The 16226-nt window shown below is 44.9% G+C and overlaps 1 protein-coding gene across 2 annotated transcripts in view; it reads left to right on the top strand.

The window, feature by feature from the left end:
- Positions 1–16226, top strand: part of MGAT4D (MGAT4 family member D) — a 47841-nt gene that overhangs the window by 19503 nt on the left and 12112 nt on the right. For both annotated transcript variants that reach the window (XM_083520053.1, XM_083520054.1), the window contains 6 exons: positions 1217–1357; positions 6704–6837; positions 10681–10727; positions 11982–12095; positions 13794–13869; positions 15344–15458. In XM_083520053.1, coding sequence (XP_083376179.1) covers positions 1217–1357; positions 6704–6837; positions 10681–10727; positions 11982–12095; positions 13794–13869; positions 15344–15458 — 627 coding nt within the window. The remainder of the gene's footprint in view (positions 1–1216; positions 1358–6703; positions 6838–10680; positions 10728–11981; positions 12096–13793; positions 13870–15343; positions 15459–16226) is intronic.

Genomic DNA, 16226 nt, shown 5'->3' with positions numbered 1-16226 from the left:
TCTCCCTTGTTCAACCGTTCAGCTACTATACCACACTGACTCTCTCACAGAGAATTTCCAAAATGAGATAAAAATGATTTTGGGACAGAGAAGTCTGAATTAAGCTGCAAAATCAGAAATGAGGACTCAGGAGCATGGAACCTTCTTGCCACCTATAACTTACATTGTGCAAAGCTCCCTTAATGTGCTTCCCCTTTAGCCAAGGTTTGACACCAGATTTTATCTCAAGAAGAACCTAGGGAGAGGCACTGTATATTGGTTTTGTGCACTGTTTTGCAATGACGGGGTGAAAGGCAACACTCACTGACTCATGGATGTAGCCAGGATTTATGTTAGGGGGCAGGCTTCATGTTGGGAGGGGCAGAACCTCAGTTAAGTATTTTTATTGATTTGCTTGATTTAGAAGAGGGCAGCTGCCCCCTGCCCCCCTGACTACGCCCATGGTCTGACTTTAAAAATAAATGGCATATCTAACTCATAAATAATTTACAAAGCAATCCTATGCCTGTACACTCAGAAGTAAACCTCACAGAGTTCAATGATATTTACTCTGTGTCCCTGGTAAAATCTTTATCATACTGCAAAATGAGTTGTTTCACAGTACAGTGGTACCTCGGGTTAAGAACTTAATTCATTCCGGAGGTCCATTCTTAGCCTGAAACTGTTCTTAACCTGAAGCACCACTAGCTAATGGGGTCTCCCGCTGCTGCCGTGCCACCGGAGCACGATTTCTGTTCTCATCCTGAAGCAAAGTTCTTAACCCGAGGTACTATTTCTGGGTTAGTGGAGTCTGTAACCTGAAGCATCTGTAACCTGAAGTGTCTGTAACCTGAGGTACCACTGCATGAGTAATATGTATATGTAGAGAACAGCAAAGAGATAAATTGTAAAGGACTTCTCCTAAGCAGGGTAGACTGGGAGACCCAATTGTAAGCTCCAGTCGATAGCCAATGCATGAGATGTGAGCAGAAGGTGCATGAGATTCTTAAGCTTAACATTGGAGGGGCTGGTTGAGAGAGGCCTGCTTCACAATAGTGGCCTTATGCCATAATGCTACATGATAAAGCTACATGCTTTTAAAGCGTGCAGTTTGGACCTATTGGTATGCTATCAGCCATGATGTTATCTCAGTACTCTTGAGCATGCTGGCATTTTAGGCAGTTATTTAAGTGTTTCGATGTTGAGTTCCAAAGCTCTTTTTTCCTTTCTCTTTAAGACTCTACGAAGTTGAACGTGTTGAGTCTCGCCAACAAGCTCCCTATACATCTTTCAAATATCCATTACTATCTACCTCATCTCCAGGAGCATGAAGATGGTATTTATCCAAATGTTGTAATTGGACAAGGAAGGACTGGGGGTGAGAATATGTTTGTTTGTTTGTTTGTTTGTTTTTGTTTTTGTTTTTTTGTATTTAGAGAGCAACCCTAAACTCCAGATTAGAACTGCCTTCTGGAAAGAGTTAGGATATGGTGGGTGTGCCTACCTGCCTCCCTCTGCCAGTGGTGGCTGGTCCATATGGGCAAATGGGGCTCTGCCCCACCAGAGCAAATTCCTCCACTACTGCTTTCAATGGTGGGGGGATGAAACTGTAGTGATCTGCTGGGCTGCAACCCTCAGCAAAACTACACACACACACACACACACACACACACACACACACTTTTTGCCTTGCTAATGCAAACTTGCAGAGCTTTAATTGTAGTGTTAGATCTGCCACATAGCCAACTGTGTGCCTACCACATAGCTTGCTTTGCTGTGCTGTTGCATAGTGACTAGCATTAGTGGGAAATAGTGGGTTGTATCCAGATTTCTAGTGAGCAGAAAACTCTGCACACATGATACACCAAGTGGAATAAGGGGTGTGCACAATTTTTGCCAAATCCTCCTTCCTCCTGTAGCTGCTCCTGAACTTCATAAGAGGTGGTGCTGGGTGTGCAGGGAGACAGGGGTATCACCTTTCCCCCTTCCTCTAACACAGCAATTCTCAACCTGTGGGTCCCCAGATGTTGGACTACAACTCCCATCATCCCTGAGCTCTGGCCTTGCTAGCTAGGGGTGATGGGAGTTGTAGTTCAACAACATCTGGGGACCCACAGGTTGAGAAAGGCTGATTTAGCAGGAGCCTCCACTGGACCATCTGCAAACAGAAGAAATGCTTCTGTTCATGAAAGGATGAGGCTGGATCCAGACCAGTGGTTATAATTACATTTATATCATGCCCTTTCACCACGGAAGTCAGGGTGTATACAGCTTTTGCAATATATTCCTAGAATCGTATTTGTTATGAGTTTGCGGGCACCTCATTTCTCCTAAATTCCTGGGTGCCAGATCCTCCCTTAAATTCCCAAGTCTACTGGGTGTTGGAGTTTAATTGGAGAATTAAGATGGGCTGCCAGATGTTGATTTTACCAGTGTCAATAAATACAGGCCAAACCAGTTTTCTGGGCTCAGGAAAAAAGGACAAAGGGAAAGGGAAAAGGAAGCACCATTAAGAAAGCCATAAAGAAGACATAGGCTGTGCCGGACAGCAAAGGTGTGGAGCCCCTCCTTCCACAGAGTGATGGTGAGCAAAGAAAAAGCAGCGTTAAATTTAGGATTTGAGTGGTGGTGATGTGAATTAGGAAAAAGAGGTTGCAGTCTCTCACAGGAAGCTGGAGAGCGGGGGCAGAGCACAATGCAGGCTGCCTGTATTGAATCAGAGGCTGCAGTAGTAGGAGAGACCAGAGGTAGATTTAGGGCAGCATGATTGGTTCTGTTGCTCTGGGAGCTGTGCCTAGGGGGCGCCACAGAGCATCACAACTATGAAGTAGTGACTTGAGCAGAACGGAAGGCGATGGGGGGAGGGGGAGACACACCAAATGTTGGCCTTGCACAGGGTGCTGCTGAAATTTGAAAGACCAACAATCTGCCCCTGGAGAGATGGGACCTTCTTGGAGTGTAATGCTTTGAACCCCTCCATCATAGTTGTATATACGTGTAAATAAACCACATATCATAAAGAACTCCACATTCTCTGCTGGGCCTCATTTCTAAAGGAAACAGGAACCCTGGGTAAGTGCCTGGACCCCTAGACCATCACACTGCTTGGATACTGGGGTGGAAAGAGAATGAGAAGAGAGACAACGTAAAAGTGCCACTTTTAAAAAGTTATCCAAGGTTTGTCTAGGGCAGTGTTTCCCAACCTTTTTTGGGCAAAGGCACACTTGTTTGATGAAAAAAATCTCGAGGCACACCACCATTACAGCCCCGTGACGTCAGCGCGCAGCGTCACGCCGGGAGGGACACACGAAAGTGTAACTTTCAATTTTTTCCCCTCCCCCTTCCCGGGGAACCTCCAAGCTTTGGGGGGGGGGAGGAGGCAGCAAAGCGAGGGACTGAGGGACTCCTCCAATGACAAGGGTTGGGGAAGAAGAGAAAGGGCTATTCCGCTCCAGTCACGGGAGGGGAATATGTACTGGCCCAACTGGTGTGCGGTCTTCGGAAAGCGGGGTGCGGGAAGGAAGCCTAGGCTCGGGGTCATAGAATCATAGAGTTGGAAGAGACCACAAGGGCCATCGAGTCCAACCCCCTGCCAAGCAGGAAACACCATCAGAGCACTCCTGACATATGGTTGTCAAGCCTCTGCTTAAAGACCTCCAAAAAAGGAGACTCCACCACACTCCTTGGCAGCAAATTCCACTGTCGAACAGCTCTTACTGTCAGGAAGTTCTTCCTAATGTTTAGGTGGAATCTTCTTTCTTGTAGTTTGGATCCATTGCTCCGTGTCCGCTTCCCTGGAGCAGCAGAAAACAACCTTTCTCCCTCCTCTATGTGACATCCTTTTATATATTTGAACATGGCTATCATATCACCCCTTAACCTCCTCTTCTCCAGGCTAAACATGCCCAGCTCCCTTAGCCGTTCCTCATAAGGCATCGTTTCCAGGCCTTTGATAATTTTGGTTGCCCTCCTCTGGACATGTTCCAGTTTGTCAGTGTCCTTCTTGAATTGTGGTGCCCAGAACTGGACACAGTACTCCAGGTGAGGTCTGACCAGAGCAGAATACAGTGGCACTATTACTTCCCTTGATCTAGATGCTATACTCCTATTGATGCAGCCCAGAATTGCATTGGCTTTTTTAGCTGCCGCGTCACACTGTTGGCTCATGTCCACCGGGCGCAAGGTCCACCGACCTCGGTGGAGAAAGGCAACAACCGGAGCCGATGACCAGTGGCGTAGCATGGGTTGTCAGCACCCGGGGCAAGGCAAATAATTTGTGCCCCCTAACCCGTGGATTTTAGCACTCGAGTGCGAGCACCCCCCCCAAGATGTTGCACCCGGGCCCCCTGCACCCCCACGCTACGCCACTGCTTCAGGTCCCCCAATAAAACATTTGAGGGGGCCAGTCCCCCAGTTGATGGGCATTGCCAATGTGATCAACTATGCAGGGCGGGGTTTACTTGCCTCCCCCCCCAATATCATACTGTATTCACATTGGCACCCCTGATGAACTCAGCGGGGCTTACTTCTGCCCCGCAAGCCTTTGCACCTCCGTGTCTCCTTTCCTCTCTATATGTAAGAGGGTGAAGGTCAGGCTGGCAGTGCAAATAAGGGCCCCGCTGCTGAAGGCCTTGCCCGCCGCGACCTCCTGGTCCACGGGCAGGGCAAGAAAGTGCCTTTTCCTTGGGGGGGGGAGTCTTAAATTTCAAACCATTATTATTATTATTATTATTATGAATATATAATGTGCGTGGTTTCTCTACCTCCACCGACGACTCGCCACGTGCGAGGAGGAAGGCGGGCTCCCTTCACCTCCCCGTCCCCTCAAGGGAAAACGACGTGAGGAAAAGCGACGCGGGACAGCGAGCGAGGTTCTCCTCAGAGCCTTTTCCCGCCGCCCCCTCGCAAGACAGCCCTGAAGCCGAGCGCAGAGTGAGGGGCGGGGCCCGGCAGAGTCTCGCTGCCCCCCAACGCCTCTCGAGGCGGCATGAGGGGCGCCGCGTCAAGGGCGCCGGCGGGCGCAGCGGCTGCTCCTGTCAGGGCTCGAGGCGGGCCCGACGCCTCTCCCCCACCCACCCCGTCCGCCCACCCATATCCCGCTCAGGAGGGGCCGGTGGGCTGGCAAGCGCCTCACAGCAGCAGCACCAGAGAGGGAGAGAAGTCCGCCTCCCGCTGCCGCCGCCTCTTCATCCCCAGCAGCAACTTCCCTGCCCGGCTCCCCGCCGCCGCCGCCGCCTCCTTCTCTCCCTGCTTTGCAGTAGCAGCTGCCACCGCCGCCGCCGCGGCACACCAGGCAACATCTCGCGGCACACTACTGTGCCGCGGAACACCGGTTGGGAAACACTGGTCTAGGGGGTAGTTGCGGAATTTCCAAGATGAAGAGCTTTGTAAAACCTTGGCAGAAGGAGGAAAGCACAATAGGCAACTTTTTGACTATTGCATTTTTCTCTTGCTGCTTCTGTTTAGTATACAGAAGATAGGTCCCTCTTTTGGTCTATCTTCTCAGGCTTCAAGTCTCTCTCACATGCACCTTTTGTGCATTGTTATCTCATTTTGCCCTCACAGTAGCTCTACTGCTCTGTGCTTGTTGTTGTTGTTGTTGTTGTTTAGCCGTGTCCTCCTCTTCGTGACCCCATGGACCAGAGCACACCAGGCCCTCCTGTCTTCCACTGCCTCTGGCAGTTTGGTCAAACTCATGCTGGTAGCTTCGAGAACACTGTCCAACCATCTCGTCCACTGTCGTCCCCTTCTCCTTGTGTCCTCCATATTTCCCAACATCAGGGTCTTTTCCAGGGAGTCTTCTCTGTGCTATTCTTTGTAAAAGGCTTGTATTTGACAGCTCTGAACAAAGCTGCTTTAGAATTCTGCCCAGATGTTAGTGGAGTAGTAGGTGAAGGGCCGTATCCCAGTGGTAGAACATCTGTCTTGCATGCAGAAGAACCCAGGTTCAATTTCTAGCATCTCCAGGTAGGACTGGGAGAGATTTCTGCCTGAAACCCTGCAGTGCCACTGCCGCTCAGTATAGAAATACTGAGCTAGATGGGTGAATGGTCTGACTCAGCATAAGGCAGCTTCCTATGTTCCTAACATTAGTCAGAGGCTGTATGCTTCTAAATACCACTTGCAGGGAACCACAGGAGGGCACAGTGCTCTTGTGCTCAGTTTCTGCAATGTGGGTTTCCCACAGGTATTTGGGTGGTCACTGTGAGAACTGGAAGCTGGACTAGGTGGGTCATTGGCCTGCTATAGCAGGCTGGCCTTATGTTCTTGCTGTGACGCTTCCGCCGCCAGCATATGAGTTACCGCTGCTATCTATAAAATATGATAGCAATAAAATATAGCAATAAAATATAGATCCTCCTTATCAAGGGGGTTAATTTGTCCATATTAAAGGGAAGTCAAAAATTAAGGGAACTAGCTTAATAAAATGGACAGCTAGTGGAGAATGCAAAACATTCCCAAAATAAGGAGGACCTGGATTCAAAACTTAAAACCACACTGTAACACACAGTTATAAAATCTAACTTAGTGTTGGATTATGGCCAACGTAGAATATGCATTTCTATTCTTACTGGTTTAAACTCACTGCTGATTTCTGCACCTAAGGACGCTAATAGAATCACGTTAGTAATATATGTAGTTGTGTCATTATGAAAATGAAAATGATTTTTTGTTGTACTGATTTAAAAAATTGTACAACTAAGTCCCCTTTTTTTGACATTAGTGGCCATGGTAATAGGTGTTCCAACAGTGCGAAGAGAAAAGGAAAGCTATTTGATGGACACACTGCAATCCCTTTTAAGTGGAATGTCTGAAGATCAGAAGAAGCATTGTATGATAATTATCTTTGTAGCAGAGGTAAGTTAGCTTGAAATGATTTGTGTTTACGGAAAGAAAATGCAGCAGTCTGTGTTTGTCTATAATACAGAGGTGGGGAATCTGTGGCCCTGCAGATGTCGTGGAGCACCAACTCTCATCAGTCCTGGCCCACGTATGTTGGGATCCACGGTCCAGAATCCCTTCTACCCCTTTGCTACATTAGAGAATGTTATTTATTTATTTTCAACTTGAACTCTGCCAGCTGATCTCAAGGGGTGGATACATTCAATCTAAAATGGTGATTTGTCAGATATATATTGAACTACAATGAATAGCAGCAATAAAACTGCTAGCACATTTGGAAAGCTAAGCAGGGACTGGTATGGTTTCAAATTGGATGGGAGACCGCATGTCAAGATTCTATCATTCTAAGCAATGGCAAACTAAAGTCAGGAAGCAGATCACTATATTGAGCATTACCCATAAAGACCAGAGAAAACAGCTAGGTCTTGACCCAATGAGGAAACAAAGCCACTGCTTTGATTAATTCAGGAGCCAGTCATGGGGCTGCAACACTTCTTCATGTGGAGATCTGTGGGCGTGTTAGAAGCAATCAGGGTGAATCCACCCATTAGTCAACGTGAGTCCCTTGTCTCAGGTGGCATGGTGGTAGACCAGGGTCCTTTGGCCTGCCTTCTGAGACATCTGGTCGCTACCCACCCACCAATGTTTGGCTGGTAACTGCTGCTGCCCTGCCACCACCACCACCACCAACAACAACAACCAGTCATAACCTCTGGCTCAGCACCTGTTCCTTAGGAAGCTAGAAGCCACATAGGTGCTCCTAATAAAGCTGTTGTGAACACACACTTGTTTAAAGTTTCACAGTTTACTACACAGAAGGCCAAAGGACCACCCTTGCTGCTATTGTGACAGCAAATAAGTAAAGAAGCAGCAATAGGAGATCAGTGCATGGGGAAGCAGTGACAGCTCATCCACCTTGGCTCAGGTGGGAAAATGCCTTGCACTAGCCCTGAATGAAATTCTGTTGATGAGCAAGTTGATGCAAAGGAGCACTTCGCAGTGGAAAACAATAAAGAACCAAGGATAAATTTAGTTGGAAGTGCCTATGACGCTTGTACTCTCTCAGAACAGGGGTGCTGGATATAGGGGGTGCAAGGGGCTTCAGCCCCCTTAATACTTTGAAGAAGGGCCCCAGCCCCCCAGGTATTGAGGGGGTTGACATCTGCCACTGCTGCTAGGTGCCCTCTGTGTGCCCCTGCCCCTGCCTGGGAACCGAGGAGCTGGGAGGGGGCTGGGATGAGTGAGGGGCAGGGGCTGGGGCATGCAGAGGGCACCTAGTGGTGAGGGATGTCAGCCCCCTCAATACTGAGGGGGACTGGGGCCCCTGCTTCAAACTATTGAGGGACGTTGAAGCCCCTTGCACCCCCTGTACTCGGCGCCCCTGTTCATTAACATAAGTAAACATTCAAAAATTCTGTCCAGAGACCCATGACTTAGTCATAAAACCTGGTCCACCCTATCTTTGCAATGGAAACAATGCAAGCCTTCACAAAGTGTTCACACGCTTTTCACAGCAACTTAAAATGCAACAGCATTACAATTATACGCCATTTTATGTAACATTAAAAAACTTCAACACTTGGGTCTGCTGAACCTGGACTGTTGCACTGAGATGAGGCTCCACATTGGGAGGGATTTCTGGATATGCTGCATGGGTAAAGGCATGTGTCATGGTCTAGGCAATATTAAATGACCCATCATGAGCCTGTATTCAAGGAGCTGTGTGGTTTGGGTGCTGCTTTCTGGAGTGCAAATCCTGCCTGCTCCACATTTACCATCTAAACCTGTTGTTTAGATAGGTCACATCAGAAGTCATTTGTGGTAGACCAAAGATGTAGAATCTGTGGTTCTCCAGATATTACAGACCACAGTCCTCCTCATCCTTGTCCATTGGTCATAGTGCCTGAGAGCTGGAGGCCACAAACCATGGAGGGCCACAGGTTCTCATCCTTACATTTAGTTCTTTTAGAATCGATTTATCTCCCGTCTCGTATTTCCCATTGCATTGCTGCTTCCTGCCATGTTTCATACTGAGGGTCATCTACTGTGAGCTACTATGCAATAATTGGCCTGCGGATATCCCTTTTTTAAAATAGCAAAAAACAAAAAGCACTCAAATAATGCAGGTTTCAGTGCTAGAGTTCTGGCTTGCTAAACCTTCAGTTCTGGTTTAGAATGCAGAGTTCTAAAGTAGCAAAAGCTCAATGGCTTTAAATGGACAATGCAATAGGTAGGAGCTTGAAGAGGGAAGAAACCTTGTGGTTTCTGGAACAACATTATGCTGATAGTCTTTAATCAGTGTATAATAAAGCCCAGGCCGAGTCTGCCGAAATGATGGTTTTCTTAGGCAGCACCTGCAAACAAAGGACACGTTCTCACATATATTAATGTTGCAAACCTATGGTGGTAATCTTTCCAAAACTACATAAGTAGTCTTAACTGCATATACAGCACAAGATACTGTGGGCTTGCTGTTCGGAAGGTTGGCAGTTCGAATCCCCGCGATGGGGTGAGCTCCCGTTGCTCTGTCCCAGCTCCTGCCAACCTAGCAGTTCGAAAGCACGCCAGTGCAAGCAGATAAATAGGTACCGCTGTGGTGGGAAGGTAAATGGCATTTCCGTGCGCTCTGGCACACATCACAGTCTTCCATGAGCCAGAAGCAGTTTAGTCATGCTGGCCACATGACCCAGAAAGCTATCTGTGGACAAACGCCGGGTCCCTCGGCCTGAAAGCGAGATGAGTGCCGCTACCCCATAGTTGCCTTTGACTGGACTTAACCATCCAGGGGTCCTTTACCTTTACCTTTTTACTGTGGACATATTGTGTGATTGCTCTAAATGATCAAATACTGCATACTAGAGTTCAATATTTCGCACAATTGTGCATTATCATGACTTTAATATTTGAATATTTTATGGGTATTCCTGATGGCATTAACAGGGGTCAACAAACTTTTTCAGCAGGGGGCCAGTCCACTGTCCCTCAGACCTTGTGGGGGGCCAGACTATATTTTGGGGGAGAAATGAACGAATTCCTATGCCCCAGAAATAACCCAGAGATTCATTTTAAATAAAAGCACACATTCTATTCATGTATAAACACGCTGATTACTGGACCATCTGCGGGCCGGATTTAGAAGGCGATTGGGCCGGATCCAGCCCCCAGGCCTTAGTTTGCCTAACCATGTATTAATCTATAAATGTACCAGAGATATAGAATGTGTTCATAGCAAGCTTTAGAACTTCTAGAGCAATGCCATCAAAAAACCCCCTGTCTAGTTATGTTGTGGGAATGTGCTGTAACTTGGTTGCTACAATTTCACATATAAATGCAACAGTTTGGAAACACTTGGAATAAACTGCTGGAAGTTCTCTGTAATGGATGTCCTGAGGCAAGGAAACTGCTTGGGTGAATTTTCTCACCAAAGGTTTGGGGTGTGTGAGAGTTTGTGATTAACCCAGCTGCATTTCCATTATTAAGAACAAATAAGGAGGGTATAGTTCATTGCTGCAAGGTAAGAGTGATAGATTTTTCTAAAAGCAATACTTCTGCATATAATTATGAGGAAAACTACATACATCTTAATCCTTCTATATAATATAAACAAGTGTGCAGCAACTTTTTTCTATTTAATTTTTAATAGTCATATAATAAAATAAATTCTGCTGTATCCATTGTTAAGCGATGGTGACCGTAAAATAGAATAAAACGAATGCACATATGGTTTCCTGTATGATTAGCACAACTTCTGTTTTCAGAAAATAGCAGAAATGTTGATTTATTTTTTTTAATTTTTAGGTGGATTTAAAATATGTTAACAGCATTGCAGAAAGCATCAGAAGCCGGTAAGATTTTTATAATATGTCTGTTTATGGCTACTAAAAATAAGTAATATTATGCCATTAAAAATACCGCATCAATAAATGTTTACTTATCAGTAACATGGATTACTGTAGCATATACGAAACTAGATATTAACATTTACAGCACTAAGGAAGACAGAAAAATAATAGTATTGCAAAGTTTAGCTAAATCCTTTAGTTCTCTCTTTCTCTATGACACTACTTTGCATTTATAATCTTTAAATAAGTGAATTTGAGACTACTTTCCACATAATTTAACTATGCCAGCCCAAAGCACCCTTGTGTGTATATAATACTGAATTCATATAATACTATGAAGTAATCAGAAGTAATCAGAAATCTTTACTAGTATCTAGACATTTGGAGTAGCAATTCTTCTACCCTGTTCTAGGTTGTTGTTGTTTTTTGTCTGCTTTTAAAATAATATCCTACTTTTATGTAATAAAATGTAAAGAGTGCCTTTGTGATGCCAAAGGTATGGAAAATGTGGCTTTTAGAAGTTGGTCCCATAGGTTTCCAAGGAGAGACTGGTTGGTTCCTGAGGCTGAAGCGTTCATGTGCAGATGTGTATTTGAGGTGTCACAACCCTTCCTCCAGGGCTGCCTAGAGTTTGGCGAACTATATGTTGGCTTCCTGTGCTAATGGGGCTCTCATGCTAAGGGTACTGTGCTGTGCTGTGGGTTGGGGAGGGAGGTCTTGCCTCCAGACTTGCCGGAATGGGTTGGCTCCCTCTGTTTCCTTGCAGCGTCTGCCTCAGGCGGTGCTAGTGCAAGAGGCGGCACTCTGCCTGCCCCATTGCTTCCACCAGCAAGAAGGAGGCCTTCTGGCATATGACCCTGCTGTTTGTCTTCCCTGGTCCCAGGCGGAGAAGCCAAGCAGCAACGCTTTGAAGAGTGCCCCATCTCCCACCAAGTTGAGAGGCGAGAGTCAGAGAGGGGCAGGGGGCAGGAGGCACAAATGCCCATTTCACCTCAGGTGGCAAAACAGGACAGGCCACCCCTGAATGTAGCGGTGGCATATCTCAAGCCACAGAGCAATTGCAACAGAAGATCACTTTGCCCAAGTCTGCAATACACATACACAGGAAAAATTAATGTTTTTTGCTAATAAAATGTACAAATGTCCTCCCACAAGCATAAACAAGCTCGAATGAGCCCTTGATCCTGTATGCAGTTTGTACCTCTGAACAGAAGTTCACCGGAAGAGAATACTGTTTTTCTTTTCTTCTTTTCTTAGCTTCCCAAAAGAGGCACTTTCTGGAGTCCTGGAGGTTGTCTCTCCCCCGGCTTCCTATTATCCCAAGCTCTCCAATCTCAAGGCATCATTAGGGGATTCAAGTGAGAGAGTAAGGTATGAAAGGCAGCGTGTGAGGATTTCAGACAGCACGTTATTAAGCGTTTTAAAAAGAGGGTTGTTTTATTTATTTCAAAGTTAATATCTTGGTTTAAAAGCTTTGTTCCCAAAGCAGCTCCCAGTATCTTGAAACTACAAGGCATGGTTCAGTCAACAAGTGCCACAACTGCAAAGATAAGCTAAATAATTCACCCCAGGGTGGAGCAGAGTTGGCAGCTGCAGCTTAGAGGAGGCCCCAGAGACCTGCTTGGCCTCTAAGCTCTGCTCGGTCTCTGGAAGCATGGGGACAGCACCCTGCCCCACCAGCAGCCCTAGTCTTGGGCCCAATGGCAGCAGCCAACTGATTTCCAAGTAAACCTGAGGGCACCCAGGTGCATCCGTTTCCAGCGGAGACTCACAGAAGGACACCCTCACCGCTCTTGCTGGGGAATCAGTGCAGCCTCCCTACCTGTGGTGGAGTGTGGACTGGCAGGGGTGCTTCTGTCAGCATCATTGAGCACACTCTGATGCTCCCCTCTCCCCAGTACCTGTCAATGTTGGCAGCATCCAGCTCCCATGGTGATCCCTCCCTCCCCCAGCTGCCGCCACAGGACCATCTTGTCCTGGGGGGAGTAGAGAAGACAGAAGCTTGAGGAATTATCAACATCCAGCCCCCATTGTAGCCCCTGCCTCCCTCAATTGTAACCACAGAGGCTTCTTGCCCTGAGGGAAGTGAGAACATATTCTTCCAAAGAATTTGCATTTTTTCATTTTAATGTATTATTATTATTAAAAATGATAGTTATACTCACAAAAATCTTATGCAAACTGTTGTGTGTTTTTTTGATGTTTGTCTGAAAAGCGGTATATCAATTACTTAAATAAATACATTTAAAATGCCTATGGGCCATTACTACTTTTAATAAGAGGTAGTCCTGGGACGAACTGATGAATAAGGCCTAGATCCAGGAGCACAACAGTTTCTTTCTGGGGAATATGACCCCACCCAGGCGAAGTACTATATATCCATAAACTTCTTGCCTGCACTGAGTGTTTATTTGCTGTTATTCAGTCTGTTGCTGATTTCAGGCAAATATTTTAAGCTGACATTTTCACACCTTTTTGAAATGGAAAGGAGAAATAAGAGCTGGGTGTCACTTGTGTATTGTTGGCAACTCTCTCCAAACCTCCAGACAATCTCTCCTAAAGTTTCATGCAGAAGTTTAAAATCATGGTAGAAACAATAAATTTCTGCATAACCCCGCACAGGATAGTTACTTATGGTTATTATTCTGTTTGTTTAAAAATGTAAAGCAATTAGTTTGGATTTCTTATAAACAAACAGACAAACAAACAAACAAACAAACAGAAGTCTTCTAACACCACCTTCCGAAACTTCCCAGTAAGGTAGGAGCAGAGTCAGAGTAACTCAGGGCTTCCAACTTCCAGCCTATGTAGATAGTGCAGAAGAAACTCTGGTTGATGTACTGAAAGTTGCTGATATGTCCCAGGGAAACAATAAAGTTACTGTCCCTGTTGTCACTCTCCCAGTGTAGATTATTAGCCAGGGTCACCAAGGCAGTTTCCATCCTCACTACCATCCAGAAAACTAGACTGAAATACTGATAAGAGTTTGCTTGTGTCTGTCTAAAATGAAAGTATAGTATAAAAGTAAGCTCCTCTTTAAAAAAAACATAATTTGTTTCCTCTGATTAGATGGAGAACAAAACAGAATTTGGATTATAGCTTCTTAATGATGTATGCCCAACCAAGGGGAACATTCTATTTACAGGTAAGTTCACACGCTGCACTGATTAAATTAGTTTTTCTTCTGTCCTTTGTAGTTGTGCTACCATTAGCAACATTTTCAAGGCAGTTTAAGGAAATAAACCCTCTTATCTGCAGCTTCCTTTTTTCTTTATGTAAGCTATAAATTTCTTTTCTTTTTTTAAGGCCAGTATCTCTGTAAATCAATAAAAGGTTGAGGGAGGTTTAGATAAAATTGTGTCAATATTTTCAGTGCAATCGTTCACAATTTCTGAAGTCCACGAGGGTCCCTTGAGAGACTTTTAGTCATGCCTGGGAACAGATAATGGCTGTACAGGAGCCATAAGAACAGGCAGCCAAATCCCTCTTCACCTGGGGTGAATTGTAATTATTCTCTGTGTCCATTTAGGTCCGCTTCATCCTGAGATAATTAGGCATTTCCAAAGCTGAAAGCATCTTTGAGAAGCTCTGTTTCAGGAGTTGTTAGAAAGTGCTTTTTATTAACACCCAAGGGAGATGAAATGAAAACATTAAAAACTACAGCAGCTTTTAGCAGCTTGATTCAGAACTCATGCCAGAAAAAAAAAGTCAGGAACATTTATTGGGAGTACTGTTTCACTACAGCAGCACTCTTGGCACCCACAGCTTTTCACAAGATGATGTTCTTATTTGTAGCAATTATATATATATATATATATATATATATATATATATATATATATATATGTATGTATGTATGTAGCAAGCAGGTTATTCATTGAAGAGACATATCAAATTGTTAAAGTAAAAAAGAAGCAGTTCCAGTGAGAAAACTATGCAATAAGGCATATCAATTTACAGTACCTACTGTTTGATGAGGGAAAATGCTAATGTTTAAACAACCTTTGGCTTCGATTATCCAGTTTCCACATTTGAATCTCCTCAGAAGACATCTTATTATTTCTACTGCGCCAAATTTAAACTTCTCAATTCAAGTCATTAAACAGCACTGCTCATATGAAGTTAATATGTTTTTTGCAATCTTTGCTACTTTTTAATCAGCCTACTAGTGATTCTGAATCTTCACCTTCTCACTACCGCTGTGATGTTTATATGCAGTGCTTTTCCCCCCTAAAAAAATGTTTAGGGGTACTCTCATTTTCCTACTCATATTGAAATACTGCCCCTCAATCTTAGATTCACAAACTGTTTAAGAGTACGCGTACCCCTGCGTCCCCCCAGAAAAAAATCACTGTTTACCTGCCACCCAAAGGATTATCCAATTTTGTGTTCATCCTGCAAACCCATTTCCTGGAATATAGCAATGCCTCTTCTATGCCTCCATTTCTGCTAATCTACAATGGAGTACAGAAGTAACTTATATTTATATTGATACCTTGTTGCCATTTCTTTTCCCTTTGCTTATTTCATTTATTTCTCTAGAAGCAACAAAATTACAGTATCTGTAAAGGGTCTCTTGATCTATGGCTGCAATTGAAAAATGTTGATTTCTTTTTCAGTTAGAAGATGATATTATAGCCAAACCATCATTTATACAAACAATCAGTGAGTTTGTTGTGCTACAGGACTCAAAGGAGTGGATGTTTCTTGAATTTTCTCAGCTTGGGTTTATTGGTAAGTAAAGTAAAGTAAAGTAAACCTAGACAGCATCTTAAAAAGTAGAGACATCACCTTGCCAACAAAGGTCCGTATAGTAAAAGCTATGGTTTTCCCAGTAGTGATGTATGGAAGTGAGAGCTGGACCATAAAGAAGGCTGATTGCCGAAGAATTGATGCTTTTGAATTATGGTGCTGGAGGACACTCTTGAGAGTCCCATGGACTGCAAGAATATCAAACGTATCCATTCTGAAGGAAATCAGCCCTGAGTGCTCACTGGAAGGACAGATCCTGAAGCTGAGGCTTCAGTACTTTGGCCACCTCATGAGAATAGAAGACTCCCTGGAAAAGACCCTGATGTTGGGAAAGATGGAGGGCACAAGGAGAAGGGGACAACAGAGGACAAGATAGTTGGACAGTGTTCTCAAAGCTACCAGCATGAGTTTGACCAAACTGCGGGAGGCAGTGGAAGACAGAAGTGCCTGGTGTGCTCTGGTCCATGGGGTCACAAAGAGTTGGACACGACTAAACGACTAAACAACAACAAAGCAACATTATCCAAGACTGCAAAGGAGCAGCCTAAGCAAGAGAGGAAGTGTGTGCCTATTATCAGCAACAACTTTGCTCCTGAATTAAGAATGAATTTTTCATTCATTCATGTTAGTAGGCTGAACTGAAGGAGGGGTGTGCTGGAAAAGATGCTCACAAAACCCTTCAGCTACTTCTAAAGTAATATAGGTGGAACAAAAACCTCACTTGAGAATTTAACCAAACCTCTCCTCCCC

The sequence above is a fragment of the Podarcis liolepis genome, assembly GCF_965112155.1.
Source record: "Podarcis liolepis genome assembly, chromosome: 9".
NCBI lineage: Eukaryota > Metazoa > Chordata > Lepidosauria > Squamata > Lacertidae > Podarcis > Podarcis liolepis.
This window is presented reverse-complemented; position numbering and strand designations above follow the sequence as displayed.